Source organism: Phyllostomus hastatus, unplaced genomic scaffold, assembly GCF_019186645.2.
Source record: "Phyllostomus hastatus isolate PE091 unplaced genomic scaffold, TTU_PhHast_1.1 phas_scaffold_1674, whole genome shotgun sequence".
In the NCBI taxonomy this organism is placed as follows: Eukaryota; Metazoa; Chordata; class Mammalia; order Chiroptera; family Phyllostomidae; genus Phyllostomus; species Phyllostomus hastatus.
The window spans coordinates 21,403,342-21,422,115 of record NW_025334011.1 but is presented as its reverse complement, the minus strand read 5'-3'; the positions used below and the strand labels follow the sequence as shown (position 1 = coordinate 21,422,115).

General features: G+C 35.6%; 1 protein-coding gene across 3 annotated transcripts in view; it reads right to left on the bottom strand.

The window, feature by feature from the left end:
• Window positions 1-9,527: 9,527 nt before the first annotated feature.
• Window positions 9,528-18,774, bottom strand: part of TRDMT1 (tRNA aspartic acid methyltransferase 1) — a 44,684-nt gene continuing 35,437 nt past the window's right edge. For 2 of the 3 annotated variants that reach the window (XM_045857899.1, XM_045857900.1), the window contains 3 exons: window positions 17,850-17,907; window positions 16,685-16,814; window positions 9,528-10,021 (listed from right to left, as the gene is read on the bottom strand). In XM_045857899.1, the coding sequence (XP_045713855.1) occupies window positions 9,921-10,021; window positions 16,685-16,814; window positions 17,850-17,907 (289 nt within the window). In that variant the 3' untranslated portion in view covers window positions 9,528-9,920. The remainder of the gene's footprint in view (window positions 10,022-16,684; window positions 16,815-17,849; window positions 17,908-18,774) is intronic. The other variant, XM_045857902.1, reaches the window with a different exon arrangement.

The following is an 18,774-nucleotide window of genomic DNA, read 5'->3' as shown; positions in this document are numbered from 1 at the left end:
TGATTGTAATTATCCTTGAGTATAATGAAAAAGAAGTATGTGTTAATCATTACCATTTGAATAACTCAGGTTTGACACAGATTTCCCTGAGAAGGTAGATTGTTACACATTATTGAGAGTTTGGAGAACTTTTCTGCTTTTTTCCCAGATTTTTCTTAAGTAAAATAATAAACAAAGAGAATATCATAAAAAATTCATATCCAGAGCAAGAAATGTAAAGGGGAATAGGTCTTTTGATAAGGACCACGGGCGTGCTAATGGCAATACACGTACACACACACACACACACACACACTGAAAATCTACGTATTTACTCAAGTTCTAGAAAACATAAACCATAGACTGGGAGATCCCGTGTCACTGTGAGACAGAGACTGGGGAAAGACAGGGCACCTGGCAGAGGAACCATAAGTGGGCAGGGTTAGTGACTCCAGTCTGTGAGGAGAAAAAGGGCTTGCTGTGCCTCTGACAGCACTAGTAACCGGGACTTCAGCTCCTCCGTGGGATTCATCCAAGGCCAGGTTTATCACAGCTAAGTGCTCCCAACATCTCTTTTCCCAGGGATGTTTCCAACATCCCCATCCCCACTATCTAAAAAGAACAAAATAAGTTTCCCACCTGGTGACTCCTAAAATTCTCTGAACAAGGCAGTAAAGGGAAAGATGTAGACACCATTCAGATGTAATGAAAGGAAAATGCTAGACCACACTAACACTTCAATGTGAGAGACTGTAGAATTGTAGGTGGTAAATAAACAATTGCAACTTATATGAAATTGGATCTTAGCCTTGGCTGGGGTAGCTCAATGGATTGAGCATGGGCTGTGAACCAAAGTGTCACAGGTTCAATTCCCAGTCAGGGCACATGCCTGGGTTGCAGGCCATGGCCCCCAGCAACCACACATTGATGTTTCTCTTTCTCTCTCTTTCTCCCTCCCTTCCCTCTCTAAAAATAAATAAATAAAATCTTAAAAAAATGGCTCTTTTGAAAAGGGGAAGATGAATTGTTATAACAATGTTTGGGGTTTGATGAGAGGAATAGACCAAGTGGGGTAGGTGGGTCACCACCGAGGGAAAGGAAGAAAGGAGAGTTTAGGGATGCTCAGCATGCCGCAGAGCTCTGCCTCTTGTGCTTTTGATTGGAAAGATATAAATGGGAGCAGTGCAGAGGCATCTTCGTCTGGTGGGGGAGGCTTTGCTTCAGCGATGTGATTTATGATGGGAGGCGTTTTAACAAGGCTGATGCCTAACAAAGGGCCATCATTCCCAGGGGCATTGTAAACTGAGTGCCACGCAGATCTGTGGAAAGATTTAAGGCGTTGTCATCAAGGGCAGGAAGAAGATGAGATGACCTCACTTCTCAGCTTTTCAGTGACATTATGCTAAGATCTGTAAAACCCAAAGCCTTTGTCCCCTTGTAAGTTTTCTTTTATAGTGGCATGGGCTGGCTACATTTATTACAGAGGTACTGCTTAGTTAGGCTGTGTCAACAATTCCTAGGCTATGTTTAGAGCACATGTAAACAATCTCCTGGGAGTTATACGCAATTCTATTATTAAAGACTTTTTCCATGATATTTGATGTGCAATTCTTGTTTAGGTTGACTGACAAGAGTCCAACAAGTCATGAAAGACTGTAATGATTCTGCTATAATACTCAGCATACTCATTCAAATCAGGTCAACTGGACATTTATGTATTTGCCATCATCTGAGAGAGGTGCTGAAAAGACAGAACTGGGTAAGATGCAGTCTCCATCCTGGAGGAAGAAAGTGTGGGAAGGCGACTGCATTACAATCCATCAGGATGCAAATGAAATAGAGATTTGAAAGCTAGTTTACAATGACCGGAGTCTGTGGAAGAGACTTGCAGTATAGTATTGATTTTTGAGTGAAAGAATGTTTTTAATTATAAAAGTAATGTATTACATTCAATTTGAAAAGTATAAACAGGAAAACTTAGAAGTCATTTACTCTCATTTAACCCATACCTATTATTTTATTCCAATCTATTTTCCCATGAATAGTTGCACAGTTATAGGATATACATGTATAAAATTGTGTCCCTTCCTTTCTTTGTTTTATTTCACATGAGCCTAATTCAATGTTGCTACCTTGTCTCCCTAACAAAAAGTGTAAAAAGTTGTACAGGGTTTTATACACATAGAGAGGAAGACACACACACACGCGCACACACACACACACACAGATACACTTCATTTACCATAAAGTTCAATCTATTTAAGTTTACAATTGAATTTTTTAGTATACTCAGAGTTGTACCACCATCACAATTTAATTCTAGAACATTTTCATCACCCCCAAAAGAAATCCTGTACCATTCTTAATCCCCCTTTCCTCGCTCCTCAAAATCACTAATACACCTTGTCTATTCTGGAGATTTCATATGAATTGTAATTATTTATACGTGCTCTTTTGCATCTGGCTTCTTTCGCTTAGCATACTGTTTCCAAGGTTTGTCCACTGTAGCAGGTTTCGGTACTTCATTCCTTTTGATGAGGAATCCATTGTATGGATGCACACATTTTATTTACGTATTCATCAAGTGATAAACATAATAGCCATTTCTACTTTTTGGCTATTATGAATAATGCTGCTATGAACATTCATTTACAAATTTATGTACAGACGTTTGTTTTCTATGCTCTTCAGTATATTCCCCTAAAGCAAAGTGCAAGTGCTATCCTGGAATTATTTTTAACATCATGTGTGTCAAAGCTGAATGCCTTTTCCTTTGTGTGTGGAGAAGTGGCAATAGCAAATTAAGTAGTTCTCAGGGGAGTGACTTGAAGACACTGTTTAAACTCCACAGCGCAAGGGCCTCGACGCAGCTATCGTATCAATCTGCACGCGACCGCATACACTCACTGTCACTGGGAAGGCAGCACTGAAACGGCCCACTTGGCGTCTATCTGCTACGCTAGGAATATCGCATCCCTCTGGGTATTTTCAATCATGTGCGTGTGTGTGTGAGTGAAATGTAACTGGATTTGTGTAAGGAACTAGCTAAGTGAGCAAAGTATTTTAGTAAAAATGATATTCGTGCTAGATTAAATTCAGAAGGCTAAAATCTATAAAATGTCCACATATTTAGCAGCCAAGCACACAGATGTGATTGCAAACATACAGGTATATATCAAGATTTTAAAAATGACTTTTTCTCAGTTTTCCGAAAATCAATCATGGTTCAGTGGGAAAGGCCCTCTTGGGAAGGTGACTTTCTTAACAGAAATAGAGGAGAAAGAAGGTGAAGATGGTCTTGGCTGATGGGGTTTGAACTTGTGACACTGGCACAGAAGCAGCACCACAAAGAGAAATACTGAAGTTAGCCATGGGTGGAACCAATTTTATAATGGAGGACAATTGATTTGTTTTCAAATATACTAAATTTGATGCAACAGGAAGATATTCAAGTTAAAAATGTCTTAGCATGAAAATTCTGGGAAGGTGGGAGGTGGGGATAGGTGGGGAGGCAGGGAGTGGTGGGGGAAATGGAGGTAACTGTGCTTGAACAATAAAAAAAGAAAGTTCTAGAATAGGAAAAATATCAGATCGGGAATCATCTGAGAGTCGTGGGCGAAAAGGTAAACACCAGGAAAGAGAGAGACCTCTGAGAAAAGTTTTTGGACAATGAAAGGGAGGATCCTGGACTAAATTTCTGAAACAGAGCTCAGCTCCCAACCTTTGCAGTCCTCTCTCTCTCTCCATCTTTCTACTCTTTAGATTATGATCTCATCTGATTATAGGGCTGACCTGGCTAAATAAACATGCTCCCTGTTTACACTGTTATAATTTAAATCTGCCTTGATGTGAATAAAGATGCAAACAGAATGAAATGCTGAGCGAACGCTCGAAGGAAACAACAAAACCATAGTACGCATTGCAGAGCCATGAGAACGACAGAGAGCTCTCTGGGAAAACTAACTTCCTATCTTCTGGTTTTTGTGAAAATTTGTATCTAGATTCAAATCTGTAAGAAAACAAGGATTTTGAAAGCTTTTAGAATCAAATAATGGTGTACTTGAGGGAGAGTTGTAAATGTTGGATGTAGTTGAAAATAAGACTCAGAACCTGCATATACCCATGGTCAACATAAATCAATTTATTTGAGAATTTGGGGAGTAAGAAGCTCAAAAAGTCATTTGCACATGCTCATATTTACTGGAAAAATGAATTTATAAAGAAATAAATTCATAAACCAAGACAAAGATAGTAATATAGTTTTTGGGTCATGGCTTCGTGAAGATTTTTGAAGAGCACAAGTATCTTCACGCAAGATGTTCTTAGAAGTCCTAAAGAGAGAAACAGAGGCAGAGAGGCTAGGGGAAAAAAATGTAAATTCTCATTTCAGGACATGTTTTTAATTCCTTTGAGAGAGAGAGAGAGGGGAAGAGGGTTGGGGGAAGAGAGATTGAGATAGAGAGAAACACCTGTGTGAGAGAGAAACATGGATTGGTTGTCTCCTGTACATGCCCTGCCTGGGTATCAAAACCCAAAGCTAGCTGTGTGCCCTGACTGGGAATCAAACCCATGATCTTTCAGTGTATGAGATGACACTCCAACCAACTGAGCCACACCAGCCAGGGTGGGAAATACATTTTTTAAAAACTAAAGTTTCAAAATTTTAGTAGCATACAGGAGAGGGAAAAATGTGCAGGCAGGTTCACTGGTATAAACTGAAGTCAAAGAACATGAGTAGCATTCTTACTGCCTGCTTAATAAAATGAGACACTGTAGGCATTACTAGATACCTCAGTGAGTGTGATGAATGGAGAAAGAAGAGGCTGGACTAGAGGTGGATCAAAACATGCATGTTAAGAAGTTGATACATTAGCTATATGCAGCACACTTCGACAGAAGTCAAAAGATACAGAGTTCTTGTACAGGAAGGTTCAAAGGCTGTCTTGAAAAATTACATAATGAGTTCACTCACAGGCTACGAAAAAACTGCTGAGACCGTATGACCCTCACTCAATTTCAAAGTCCAAAGTTATAAGTAAGTTTATAACCCGTAGCCAAAAATAGTCATAGTTCCAAGCTGGAGAGCAAATTATGAAAAGTTAACCTTTTCAATAACATAATCAACTCAGGAAAACACACTTTTAACTACTTTTTCTTTATGGGTTTATAATTAGATCCTGATTGTGTTATCTTGGCTTATTTGGAAAATTCTTGATTCTAAATTTTGGCTTTAAAAAATACAGTTATCAGCCCTGGCTGGCGTAGCTCAGTGGATTGAGCGTGGGCTGCATACCAAAGCATAGCAGGTTCAATTCCCAGTCAGGGTACATGCCTGGGTTGCAGGCCATGACCCCCAGCAACTGCACACTGATGCTTCTCTCTCTCTCTCTTTCTCCCTCCCTTCCCTCTCTAAAAATAAAATCTAAAAAAAAATTAAAAAAAGAAATTCAAGAAAATTTTTAAAAATACAGTTATCAAAAGAAAAAGAGCAACCAGAGCCATTTCCTTTGGGTGCAGACACAACAGCTAGCCCGCAGACTGCGTTGTCCTTCAGTGCGTGCTGGAGGTTGTCGACACAGTAGTTGCTTCCTTTTTTAAAAAATTGTAATTTATTGGGATGACATTGGCTAATAAAATTATATAGATTTCAGGTGTGCAATTCTATGGTACATGATCTGTGTACCACCCAAAGCCAAGTTTCCTTCTGTCACCATTTACCCCCATTTATCCTTTACCACCTCCCCCCATACGCTTTTCTCTCTGGTACCACCACACTGTTCTGAGACTGGGGTGTTTGTCTTTTTGTTTGTTTGTTTTTGCTTAATCCCTTCACCTTCTTCACCCAGCCCGACACCCCTCCCCTCTGACAGCTGTCAGTCTGTTCTCTCTGTCATTTGGCACTGCTATAGCCAGAATTAAACATTTCCGTTTGTCCTCAGCTTCATTTGTCTGTCCCCAGAAGCCTCTACTTTATTAACTGCGGACTTGAAGTAGGTTGAAATTGGAACAGATTATGATTTTTGTTAAGGGATCCTATGTACTAGCCTCATTTTTTTTTAAGTGGTGGGTTGTCCCTCAAACTTTCACAATTGTCAAGTACTAGTTTTATCTTTTTTAAAGGCTCTACCTTGTGATGGAGAGCAAGTTGGCTGGTGGATAGATGTAGTTTTTCACTCTCTAAGGCACGGGGCCATGTCCGCTGTGCAGACCTGAATTATTAGCCAGAACACAATGTTCTGGGTCCTCCGAAGGGGGTCAGCTGATCCCTCAGGCTGGCTCACACCCTCCTATCGGCCATGTGGCTCTCCTGCCTGCCACGAAGGGTTAAGGTATATAAGTGTTAAATCCCTATGTTGTATACCTGAAGTCAATGTAATATTGTATGTCAACTCTACTTTAATTAAAAAACAATAATATAACAGCATAATGCCATGAAGGACAAGGGAAGACATTGTATCAAGAGGGAGTTCCGACTGCAGTTAAGTCAGGGAATGTAAGGACTGAGAACCCCAGGCACACAGAGATCCCTGACCATGACAATAAACGCTCTTTTGGTAGTTTGACCAAGGCCAAAGTTACAGTGCAGCAGGGGAAGAGTTAGCAGAGAGATGTCTCAGTGGAGATAAGGTGTAGATAACCTCTCTAAGAGATCTGGCTATCAGTGGGAAGAGATCAAAGAATACAGGATGTAGGACCCAGCAGCTTTCTAACTGTGGTCACTGTTTTTAATATAGAAGAGACTGGAACATAGTAAATGCTAAAAAGGGTTGAAATAGTGAGTCTGAATATTTAAGAGGAGGAAGAAACAATAATGTAAGTTTCCTGAGAAGGTGAAAGTATATTGACCCAAAAGAAACTAATAAAAACCATTTCGAGATCCCCCTCATAAAGGATTATCAAGCTCTGGCTCTTTTCCTATGATGATTACCCAATCGTCTCCTCAAAATCATTTTCTACTATGATTCATTTTGTTTGTACTAACTCATTTGATTATCACTATTCTTCATTATTTTGAGGTCTGAAAAACCTACTAAAATATGAGGCAGGTTAATAAGTAAAGTTACTTGGCAAGCCAGTTAAAAGAACATAAGGGATGCAAAGAGGAGAATGAACAATCATGTTAAAAATGGCACAGATTTAATTACATGTAATTCTTTTTGAAAGAAGAGGCTATATTTTCCAAAATATTGAGTAAATATATAATAAATCCAAATATCAGAAATTTCCCTGGCAAATTTTATGCATATTACCAATAACATTCAATAAAATGTAATTGCTAGGTGTTCAATAAAATGACATTTCTAAATTAATTATGCACATATATAAATTAAAGTGTGAGTTTTATATTTGCTACTGTATATTTTCAAGTATAAATTAAGGGGGAGAATCACTCTCTGCCCATGACTATACTTCAACAATTTAAAATTAATCTCACAAAGCTACATTCTATCTTCTAGTTTGGTAATGAACATCTCCCCAGAGCTTTCTCATGTTTGTAGTTCATATGCTGCAACTTGACACTTACTTTGTGTAACACTGCACACTGCTCACTGGGGCACAGAACACTATCATTACAGCAAAATCACAGTAAAACTGTGAAAAAAAATTTTTTTAGATTTTATTTATTTATTTTTAGAGAGGGAAGGGAGGGAGAAAGAGAGAAAGAGAGAAAGATCAATGTGCAGTTGCTGGGGGTCGTGGCCTGCAACCCAGGCATATGCCCTGACTGGGAATCGAACCTGCAACACTTTGGTTCCCAGCCCGCGCTCAATCCACTGAGTTACGCCAGCCAGGACCTTAAAACTGTGAAATTTTTTATCCACAAAGATCTTTCAGAAGTGAAGAGAACCTAGTAAAAGTATGCCAAAGTAATTTCAGATTGTTGTATACTGGAATTTATGAAACTTGTAATAAGGTGTGTCTTTAAACACATACACAAAACATAAATGGTGAGACTTGATACATACAGGGGTGGGCAAAAGTAGATTGAAAGTTATTTGTGTGGGAAGATATGCAGGTTATGCTTATTATAATAGCATTTTGTAATATAGGTATAAACTGTTCTGCGTACTCACACTGTATACCTACTTTTGCCCACACCTGTATATGCATTGACCTACAATTGCCCTTTATCCATATTTGTCTATGAGTTCTTCTGAAAAAAAAAATGGTGATGGGGAGTGACTGTTGTTTTTTTGTGGTAAAATGTACATAACATAACACTTGCCATTTTAATGATTTTAAGTGTGCACAGTTCAGTGGCATGAATCCCATTCGCACTGGTGTGCAGTTATCACCATCACCCGTGTCCAGAACTTCCCCCCCACTGAACAACAACTCCACAGCCCTTAAACACCAGTTCCCACTCCCAAGGACCCCAAGCCCGAACCACTAGTCTACTTTCTCTCTCTACGGACTGGATCTTTTACGGACATCATTTAAGTGGAATCATACAAAATGTGTCCTTTTGTGCATGACTTATTTCACTGAGCATAATGTCTTCAGGGTTCATCCACATTGTAGCATATGTCAGAATTTCCTTTTGATGACTAAATTATATTCCATTGTAGGTTTACACCATGTTTTCTTTGTCTATTTACCTGTTAATGGATACACTGGTTGTCCCCACTTTTTGGCTATGTGAATAATGCTGCTATGAACATTGATTTATGAATATCTGTTCAAGTCCCCACTTTCAATCCTTTTGGGTAATACACAGAAGTGGAATTGCTAGATTATACAGTAGTTCTATATGTTTTTAAAGAAATTATCATCTATTTGCTACAGTTGCTGTACCATTTTACATTCCCACCAGCAATGCACAGGGCTCCAATTTCTCCACATCAAATTATTTTTTAAAGCATAAAAATATGAATTAAAATTTTGTGATACAATTTCTATTCATATTTCTTTTTATTTTCTCCTCCACTTGTCACTTGCTTTTACCACTGAAATCAAAACCATAGGATTTTTGATATAAGACTTAGTTTGATTAGAAACCCTAATTCCAAGAAGTCTACTGAAAGGGAGAGACAGAGAAAGTTAAAAGTTATAAAAGTTAATTCACAGAATGGTTATAAGGAATGGGGTCAGAAGGCAGAGTTTCCTCCCTAAAATCTTACTGTGATGCTACAATCCTTAGAATGTGATGGCAGATTCAACTACAACAAGAAGCTGAGAAGAAAGAGCAAAGTAAGCTCTGATAACAGCAACTAAACGGAAATATGCACAAATGAAGAAGGAACAAGTTTTGCCCTTTAGCAGAGGGAGAATTAAAGATAATGTGTACCCACTTATTCTGTGGCTTCCTGATAAAGTGGTAATCAGACATTTAGGATTATTTTTCTGATAGTTTCTTCAGACTGTTATATAAGGTGAGTGATGATAATTTGGTTTAAAATATTATAAGCATTTAAGTAAAATAAAGGAATGTTTAAGGTATTAAGTAAAACACTCAATATCTGAAACAGACTAGAATTAGAATCATAATTTCAGAATTAGGAATAATCATGTGACAAAAAATAAAATGACAAGATTCATAAAGCGACCTCTTTAATTAACACAAAAATATACAACTTCTCAGGTTCACTATAATATGCCTATTATGACATTTTATAAAATATTGATGTAGACATTAAAATTTTAATATTCCTACATTTGTTTATAGCATGTTATAAAGAGAACATTTTACATATATACTTAAAAATTTCATATGAAAATATATTCACCTAAAGCATAACAACCATTTCACTTTACAAAACACAGTAGTGTAAATTTAAGGAAATAAATTGTCATTTTTTTTAGATAAATTCAAGTTTTATATTAAAGAGAGAACAAGGTAATTTAGTTGAATTCCATCAAAGTTAATTCAAACTAGAATTTCAGAATTACCACTTGGATATGATGGAACACTGTGGCCATCTTTCTGAGTCATGTTAAAATTATTCACAGAGGACTCTAATCAGTTTAGCTACTATGCACACACTGAGACTGTTTCCAAGTAGACGATAACGCTGTTTCACTGTTATATTCTCAGGAAATCCTAGAAAAAGAGAGATAACAATTTATAATACAATCATTTATAATAATCACTTTCAGAGATAAAGGGATGTATCCTTTAGTAAAAGCACAGTGGTCATATACACAACTAAGTCCCTGAGGTCCCCAGGAAGTTCAATTAACAAACGAGAATTTAGGGCCCAAGACATTATGTAAGTGTATTACTTGATGTGATATTGTCATACCACATTGCACATCATATTATGCACAATGCACACACATATTTACATTTAACATCCAGAGAACTCCTAGAAATCTGCATGTTAGTGCACTTGAGGAAAAGCAGTGGCTACCATTATTTCACAGTTGTTTTATTTAATAACAGGTTTATGAAGATATAATTCGCATTCTATAAAATTCACCCTTTTAAATTGTACAATTCAGTGATTTTTAATATAGTCACAAGTTTTTCATATATCTCTACTATTTAGTTCCAGAACATTTTAATCACCTGAAAAAGAAAGCCAGCTCACAGTTAACATCATATCCAATGGTGAAAAGCTGAACAATTTCCTCTAAGATCAGAGCAAGACAAGGATGTCCACTCTTGCCACTTTTATTCAACACAGTATTGGACGTCCTTGCCAGAACAATTAGGCAAGAAAAAGAAATAAAAAAGGTATTCAAATTGGAACGGAAGAAGTAACACTATCACTATATATAGATGATGTGATATTGTATACAAAAACCCTAACTATTCAACCAAAAATAGGTTAGAATAAACAAATTCAGTAAAGTTGCAGATATAAAATCAACACATGAAAATCTGTTGTTTCTATACACTAATAATGAACTATCAGAAAGAGAAATTAAGAAAACAATCAATTTATAACTGCATCAAAATTAATAAAATAATTAGGAAGAAATTCAGCTAAGGAGGCGAAAGACCTGTACTGTAAAAACTATGAGACACTGAATGAAAGAAACTGAAGAAGACAAAAATAAATGTAAAGATATTCTGTGCTCATGGACTGAAAGAACTACAATAGTTTGAATGTCCGTATTACTCAAAGCAATCTACAGATTCAATGCAATACCTAATGAAATTCCCATGGCTATTTTCACAGAAAAAGAACATACAATCATAAAATTCATTTGGAACCACAAAAGACCCAAATAGCACAAACAATTTTGAGAAAGATGAACAAAGCTAGAAGCATCATGTTCCCTGATTTCAAACTACATTGGGAACCTGTAGTAATCAAAACAGTGTGGTATGGGTATAAAAACAGACTCATTGATCAATGGGACAGAATAGGAACAGAACAGGATGTAGAAAAAGGAAGCATCCAGAAATAAACCAATGCATATATGATCAGTTAATTTGTGACAAAGGAAGAAAGAAGATAAAATGGGGGAAAGGACAGTTTTTTCAATTACTGGTGTTTGAAAAACTGGACAGTCACATGCAAAAGAATGAAATTACACTATCTCACATTGTACACAAAAATTAACTCAAAACAGATTAAAGACTTGAACATATTAAGACCTGAAACCATAAAACTCTTTGAAGAAAACACAGATGGTAAGCTCCTTGACACAAGGTCTTGCAAATAATTTTTTTGTATATGACTCCAAGAGCAAAAGCAACAAAAGCAAATATAAACAAGTAAGACTACAAGTAAAAAACTTCTGCACAGCAAAGGAAATCATCAAGAAAACAAAACAAAAAGCAACCTACTGAATAGGAGAAAATATCTGTGATCTGATAAAGGCTTAATATCCAAAATATATAAAGAACTCATATAATCCATAGCAAAAACCAAAACCAAAATAGCCAAACAATTAAATTAAAAAATTGTCAGAAGATCTGAATAGACATCTCGCCAAAGAAGACATACAGATGGTCAACAGGCTCCTGAACACAAGCCCAACATCACTAAGCATCAGGGAAATGCAAATCAGCACTACAATGAGATGTTACTTCATATCTGTTAGAATGGCTAGTTTCAAAAAGACAAGTACTAAAAAGTGTTGGGGAGGATGTAGAAAAAGGGAGCTCTTGCACACCATTGATGGGAATGCAAATAGGTTAAGCCAGTTGGGAAAAGTATGGAGGCTCCTCAAAAAATTAAAAAATAGAACTATCACATGATCCAGTAATTTCACTTTTGGGTATTTATCCAATAAAATAAAAAATACTAATTATAAAAGGTATGTGCACTTCTATGTTCACTGCAGCACTATTTATGGTAACTAAGACATGGAAATAATCTGTGTCTACCAATAAAGGAATGGAAAAGAAAATGTCATATATACAGTACGTACAATGGAATACAACTGAGCCACAAAAAAAGAATGGAATTTTGCCATTTGCAACAACATGGTTGGAGAGTGAGGGCATTATGTTAAGTGAAGTAAGTCAGACAGAGAAAGACAAATGCCACATGATCTTACTCGTATGTGGAACCTAAAGAACAAGCCAAACAAGAAAACAAACAAATACAGAGGAAAGACTGGTGGTGATGGTGTGGGGGAGGGGGAACAGAATGGGGAAAGGGGATAAAAAGGTATAAAATTCCAGCTATAAAATAAGTAAGCTAGGGAGATGTAATGTCCAGCACGGAAACTATAGTTAATAATACTGCATTCCCTGTTTGAAAGCTGCTAAGAGGGTAGATCCTAAAAGCCCTCATCACAAGGGAAAAAAAAAAAGAAAAAATTATAACTATGTATGGTGACAAATGTTAACTGGATTCATTGTGATGACCATTTCACAATTTATACAGATATTCAATCATTGTATACCCAAAACTGAAACCATATTATGTCAATTATACCTCAATTTTTTAATGTCAATACCCATTAGCAGTCACTCACCATTGCCCCTCCCTGCCCTTCAACCAGTAATTTACTTTCTGTCTCTAAGGATTTGACAATTCTGAACATTTCATATAAATGAAACCATACAATATGCTGCTTTTGTTTCTGGCTTCTTTCACTTAACAAAATGTTGTCAAGGTTCATTTATGTTACAGAATGCACCTATACTTCATTTCTTTTTATGGTCAGATAATATTTTATTATATGGATATACTACATTTTATTTATGCATTCAGAAGTTTGAGTTGTTTCTACTTTTTGATTATTATGAACAATGCTGTTATGAACATTATGTAGAAGTTTTTCATGGACATTTATTTTTAATTCTCTTGGATATACATCTAGGGGTGAAATTGCTGGGTCAAACCAGAACTCTACTTCTAACATTTGAGGGACATTCAGACTATTTTCCAAAGCAATTTGGATATTCCTAATTTGATATACAATTTGATATTTCCAAAGGTACAAGGGATTTCTCCATCTTTTTCAAAACTGTTATTGTCTTTCTGTATCTATTGTATCTGTATGTAAATGGTATCTATTGCGGTTTTGATTTACATTTCCCTCATAACTAATGATGTTGAGCGTAGGTTCATGTGCTTATTGGCCATTTGTCTACCTTCTTCAGAGAAGTGTCTATTCAAATCCTTTGCCCATTTAAAAAATATGATTATTCTTCTTTTTCTTATTGTTGAATTGTAAGAGTTCTTTATATACTCTGGATAAAAGTTCCTCACAGTTGTTTTTTATATTTTGCTTGCACAAACTGACTTTCTCATGGGGAACTTCTGTTTCCTACATTCTTTTTCAAAACAAAATGGCCCACAAACACTACATTTCCTGGAACAAAGCCTTGTGAGTACCAACATAAAAGACTGTCTGTGCATAATGTTAGTTATAGTGTTGGAAATTCACATTCAGTACCCTTTGACATAACAATTATATAAAAGAGAAACAATTTACATACTAAAAATAATGAATTGAAGAGCTTTAAGAATAGCAGAATTTCATATACTTTTGAGGACCAAAAGGCAGAGATATCTGATGAGGATAAAGTTGCTTCATCAACACTTGACATACTTACAATAAAGTAACCGTGATTGCGATAATAAAATTATATTTGCAATTAAGCATAATCATAAAATTGCTATTATAAAGATAATATGTCTTAGGCAAGCATGTTAGTCATCTCAAAAATTAGTAAGTTCAAAGTAGCCACAGGTACAAATATATCTACAAAAAAGATCATGATAAGGATGATCTTTTGCAATATTAAGATTACATCAGAGGGGAAGAAACATTTGTGAATAAGTCAGATTTGGTCCTGCCCAGTGTGGCTAAGTTGGTTGAGTGTCGTTTTGCAAAGCAAAAGGTCGCCAGTTCAATTCCTGGTCAGAGCACATACCAGGTTTGTGGGTTTGGTCCTCATTCAGGGGTATGAGAAGCAACTGATTGATGTTTCACTCTCACATAGATGTTTCTCTCCCTGTCTTTGTCCCTCCCTTCCCCTCTCTCTAAAATAAATAAATACAATGTTTAAAAAAATAAATCATATTTTTAAAAAGTATATATGTATGTGCATTTTATATATAAATATAGATATTAAAATCTAATCCAGATTAGTGGGAAATTACATAACTTTTTTAAAGGTGGCTTTAAAAAGCTTAGGTACATTAAAAATAATAATAATCCTCATAAACAAAAACAGAATTAGTGAGGTCAAGCTAGCAGCTTTCATTTAGTAAGTATAAGGTAGTGTTCTTCTCTTCCAAAGCCTGCTATCTCACAAATGCACGCCACTGGGCACAGAGGGAACCGGGACAAAATGTACGGAAAAATCAATGCAAACCCATCAATGCTAGTGGACAGGCAGGTCAAACAATGCCCATTGTGGAGCTGGAGTCAATAATGTCAAGAGCACACATGAAGGGCGGTTCTGCCAGAGAGCTGCTTACTGATGACATCAGGGCAAGTCCGGCTGCACAAACAGATCACATGTTTTGAAAGAAAGTAAGCAATGAAAAAGGCTTTCTCATATGTATTATACATATATTTCACCCATCCAAATCTTAATGGGGAATGTGTATATATGAACTAAAGGCTATAAAAACAAATGTTTATGATTTATAAAACAAAAGCTAAGACTTATATTTTATATTAAGTGTCATTGTGTAAACATTTTACAAATACTGACTAACTTAAATGTCACAACAACCCTATGAATTTGGTGCAACCATCTCCATTTTACAGATGTGTAAACTAAGGCAGCAAGTGGTTTAAGTACAGCTAAGATTCAAACTCAATCAGTCAGACTCTGGGGTCCATGCTAAGTTTCAATACTATGAAAATGATGGCTACTCTTTGCAAAAACACTCACATAAAACTTAGGAATCAGTTGTTATTAGATAGTAATCTCTTTTCTCTTTTTAGTACTATGGAAAGTAACTTGGCTCATTCTAAAAAAAGAAGAAAAAAACAAATGAGGAAAGCAGGCTGGGAATTAAATTCTTGAGTTTAATCCTCAACTCTTTGTTTGTTTTATGATGTTCTCACTCACTCTGTGACATAAACTAAGACAAGGAAAGTCTGTGTTTTTCTTAAATAACACTCCCCAGGATATCTGTGACCCGATGAGATCACCAAGAAAAAGACAGAGTACGAAATAAACCTGTTTGCTGCGACTACTCAGAGAAGCAATTACCCAGAGCTGGTCAAATTATATTAGCAGTTTGCTCACACTGTACAAAAGGATGTGTTCTAAAACTTCTTCTGTAAATCCATTATTTAGAATTTAAAACATAACCCATTCAGCCCATTATGTGCTTCAAGAATAGTACTATACTACTATTAAAGCAACACTAGATTTGATAGTTTGGCTTTTTGGCCTTCAAACTGCAGTCAGAGTCAAAAACACATTCCCTCCTTGTGTAGCCTTGGAAGCATGTTAAGGAGGCTGTGTTTCACCTTCTCATGAGCCAGGTATGGGAACCTACACACCCCACCTAAGACAAGACATCCATAGAGGGAAAGCATGGGCACCAAGGAGCTGCGGTCAGGAATGGCAGGGCTGCTCTGAGAAGCGACAGCAATGTGTCCCATCTCTTAAGAGCAACAACCCCGGGAATTCCTGGACTGCAAATGAGTTAGGTCCTGTCTTACTCTGTAACTGGATCTATCTTATTTTTGTTCTTGGGATCCCCTCGTTTTTTGTCAGTTCTGGCATCTGTGCTCCTGAGTCACCCTTTCTTCCCATGAGGACAGCTCCTTCCTAGACCACTCCTCCACCTTCTCTTTTCTCCACTTAAACCTTGTAGAGAAGGACAAAGGCACATACTCGATAAAAATGCATCTTCAAGGAGAATAAACCCCTTACACAAAAATAATAAATTCCTCAACCACCTTTTAATTTCTTCATACAAAAAGACAATTCTAGGCCTTCTTTCACACGATTTAGTACTGGGTTATTAGAATAGAACCTCTAAAAGAAAGAAAATAAGCTGGAAACAGAGATACTGTTAACATCCATCCATGGGAAAGGTGAGGAATTGCTGATTTGATGCTCAGTGCCTGAAAATCACTCCAGACCATCACTGGATAAAGGGAGAAGAGGAATTAAGTCTGAAGGGCATGTATTGAGGCAGGTTATAAATGAACGTGGAAGGGTGAGGGAAGAAAACTGTCAAAATTGCACAATCAGGAAAGCAAAAAAGTTTCTTACGTCTATCTGTCTGAGCAAGGGTTTCTTCATAAACTGCACATGTGAGTCCCTAATGAATTTTGGGACTTTTAATAAATGAAAGCTGTCTGCTTGTATCCCACATACCAAACTCTGGAGGAAATCCATGGAGATTTGCTATTTCTTTAGGAGTGAAATATCGAAGTTTAAGCATTAACAATTTTTTAATCTTTTCTTCTTGTGATAAATCAGTAAGAGATTTGTAGATATTCTCAATCTGTAAGAAAAAATCCAAGATAACTGATGAAGTAGAATGTACCTAGATTTGTTAAGATCATCTGTTGTGAGACAGTTTAAAAAGACAGCCATATAGTCTGCTATTACACATGGCAGCACAAGGAAAATGTCTCTTCTATAAACTATATAATTGGCTCATAAGTGGCAACATAAACTTTGAAAATGAACAAAAGCTAATGTTCAACAGATCAGGATACTTGCAGTGTATCTGTCATTTTTGATCCCTCAAAAATTAAATTATAAAAATATAAACAATAAATGATATAACATAAAAGAAGTATAGGGAAAGATTAAAAAAAAAGAAACTCGATCAACCATGAAATCAATTTTACAATGCTTTAACATCTTTAAAATGTTTACTGTTTATAATCAATTTCATCAAATTTTCTTAAAATGATAAAATATATTCAGTAAATATAATCTCACAAATACAGATATTCATGCCTCTGATAGGATTTTTGGCTTAAAAAATGAGTATACTTTATTAAGAGTTTAAATCAGCATAAAAGAAGATAATGTGATTTCATTTCAAACTTATTCAAAAGTATAAAACTTGTAATATATTAAGTTTATATGCAACCAGGATACCATAGAGACTATAATTGAAACATTAATAAAATGTCTTGCTAAAACATCATTTCTTTCCTTAAAATTCAGTTTTATACTATGTGTTCCAAAGGAAGTCTCCAATATTAAGATATGTATGCATAATTTTAGAGAAATTAACTATTGTACACTGCATGTCAATTTACTCTTTATGAAATAAAAAAATCCAGAAGGTAGGAATAAAAAGAAAATAAAAACATAAAATAATTTTTGTACATAAACTTATACAAGAAAAAGAAATTTTTCTGTAGTAAAGAATTGAGATATCTGAATATAAATGTGAATAAATTATATATATATTCATTCCCAGTGAAACATGTACAATTATTTTGACATCAAATTTTAAGTATTAAACATTTTATTTAAAATAATTTTCAAATAATTTGCTTCTAAAGCATGCGTATAGTACCTGCACATCCTCTGTGGTCTGTAACACAGATCCTGTTCCTTCTATGTACCTTCCATAACTGAAAAATTAAGACAAATGTTATATAGTATCTAATGTATTTGTTAATGAAATTTTGAAAAATATTTACTGAATAAGTCAATCTTAAATATAATTATATCCTTCTGAAACATTCTGAATATCATCACATAAATATGCTTGGTAATTGAAGATTACTAGGTGAGAAATATAATAGCATTCTATTTAAACTTCTCAAACACTAAACTTGGCATAGTTTTGTGAACAGTGTAAATATTATTCCGAATTATGTATTATCAATTGTCATTTCTGTGTATCATCATTTTTAAATGTTCACCACCAGTAAGTATGCACTTGTTACAACTTTATATACAAATACTACTCAGAATTTGCACCCCTTCCACTTTAAACCAAATGTTACGTGGAGGCAATCAGGTGCTGTCCCTTCTTACAATGCAGGAGCCACCGTTTCTTCTCACGAACACAGACCCTGCTCTCTGGGACCATGGCCAACATGAGACCGTTGCAATGTGTTACTAATGTTTCTTCCCTAAGATAATTGCCAATCTAGTTGTTCAACATATTATCATTATATTTTTTCCTAATAGATCAATATTAAATATAAATTAAAGAAAAAATTCATATTGGGGAACAATTGTTTTCAAATTGTTTTCTCATATGTCATTATATATGCATGTATATATATTATCTATGCTAAAATAGACTTTTACAGTAAGGCTTCTTTCATACTATATAATTACAAAAAAATCTAAAGATTGTCTTTTATTACAAAATTGATGCCTTATTTTATTAGAATCCTAAAAAGAAACTATTGGACTTGGAAATACACAACAGCTGAGTGAAGTCATTTAAGGTAATGAAAAGCAATAAACCAATTCCCCTGGAAGTA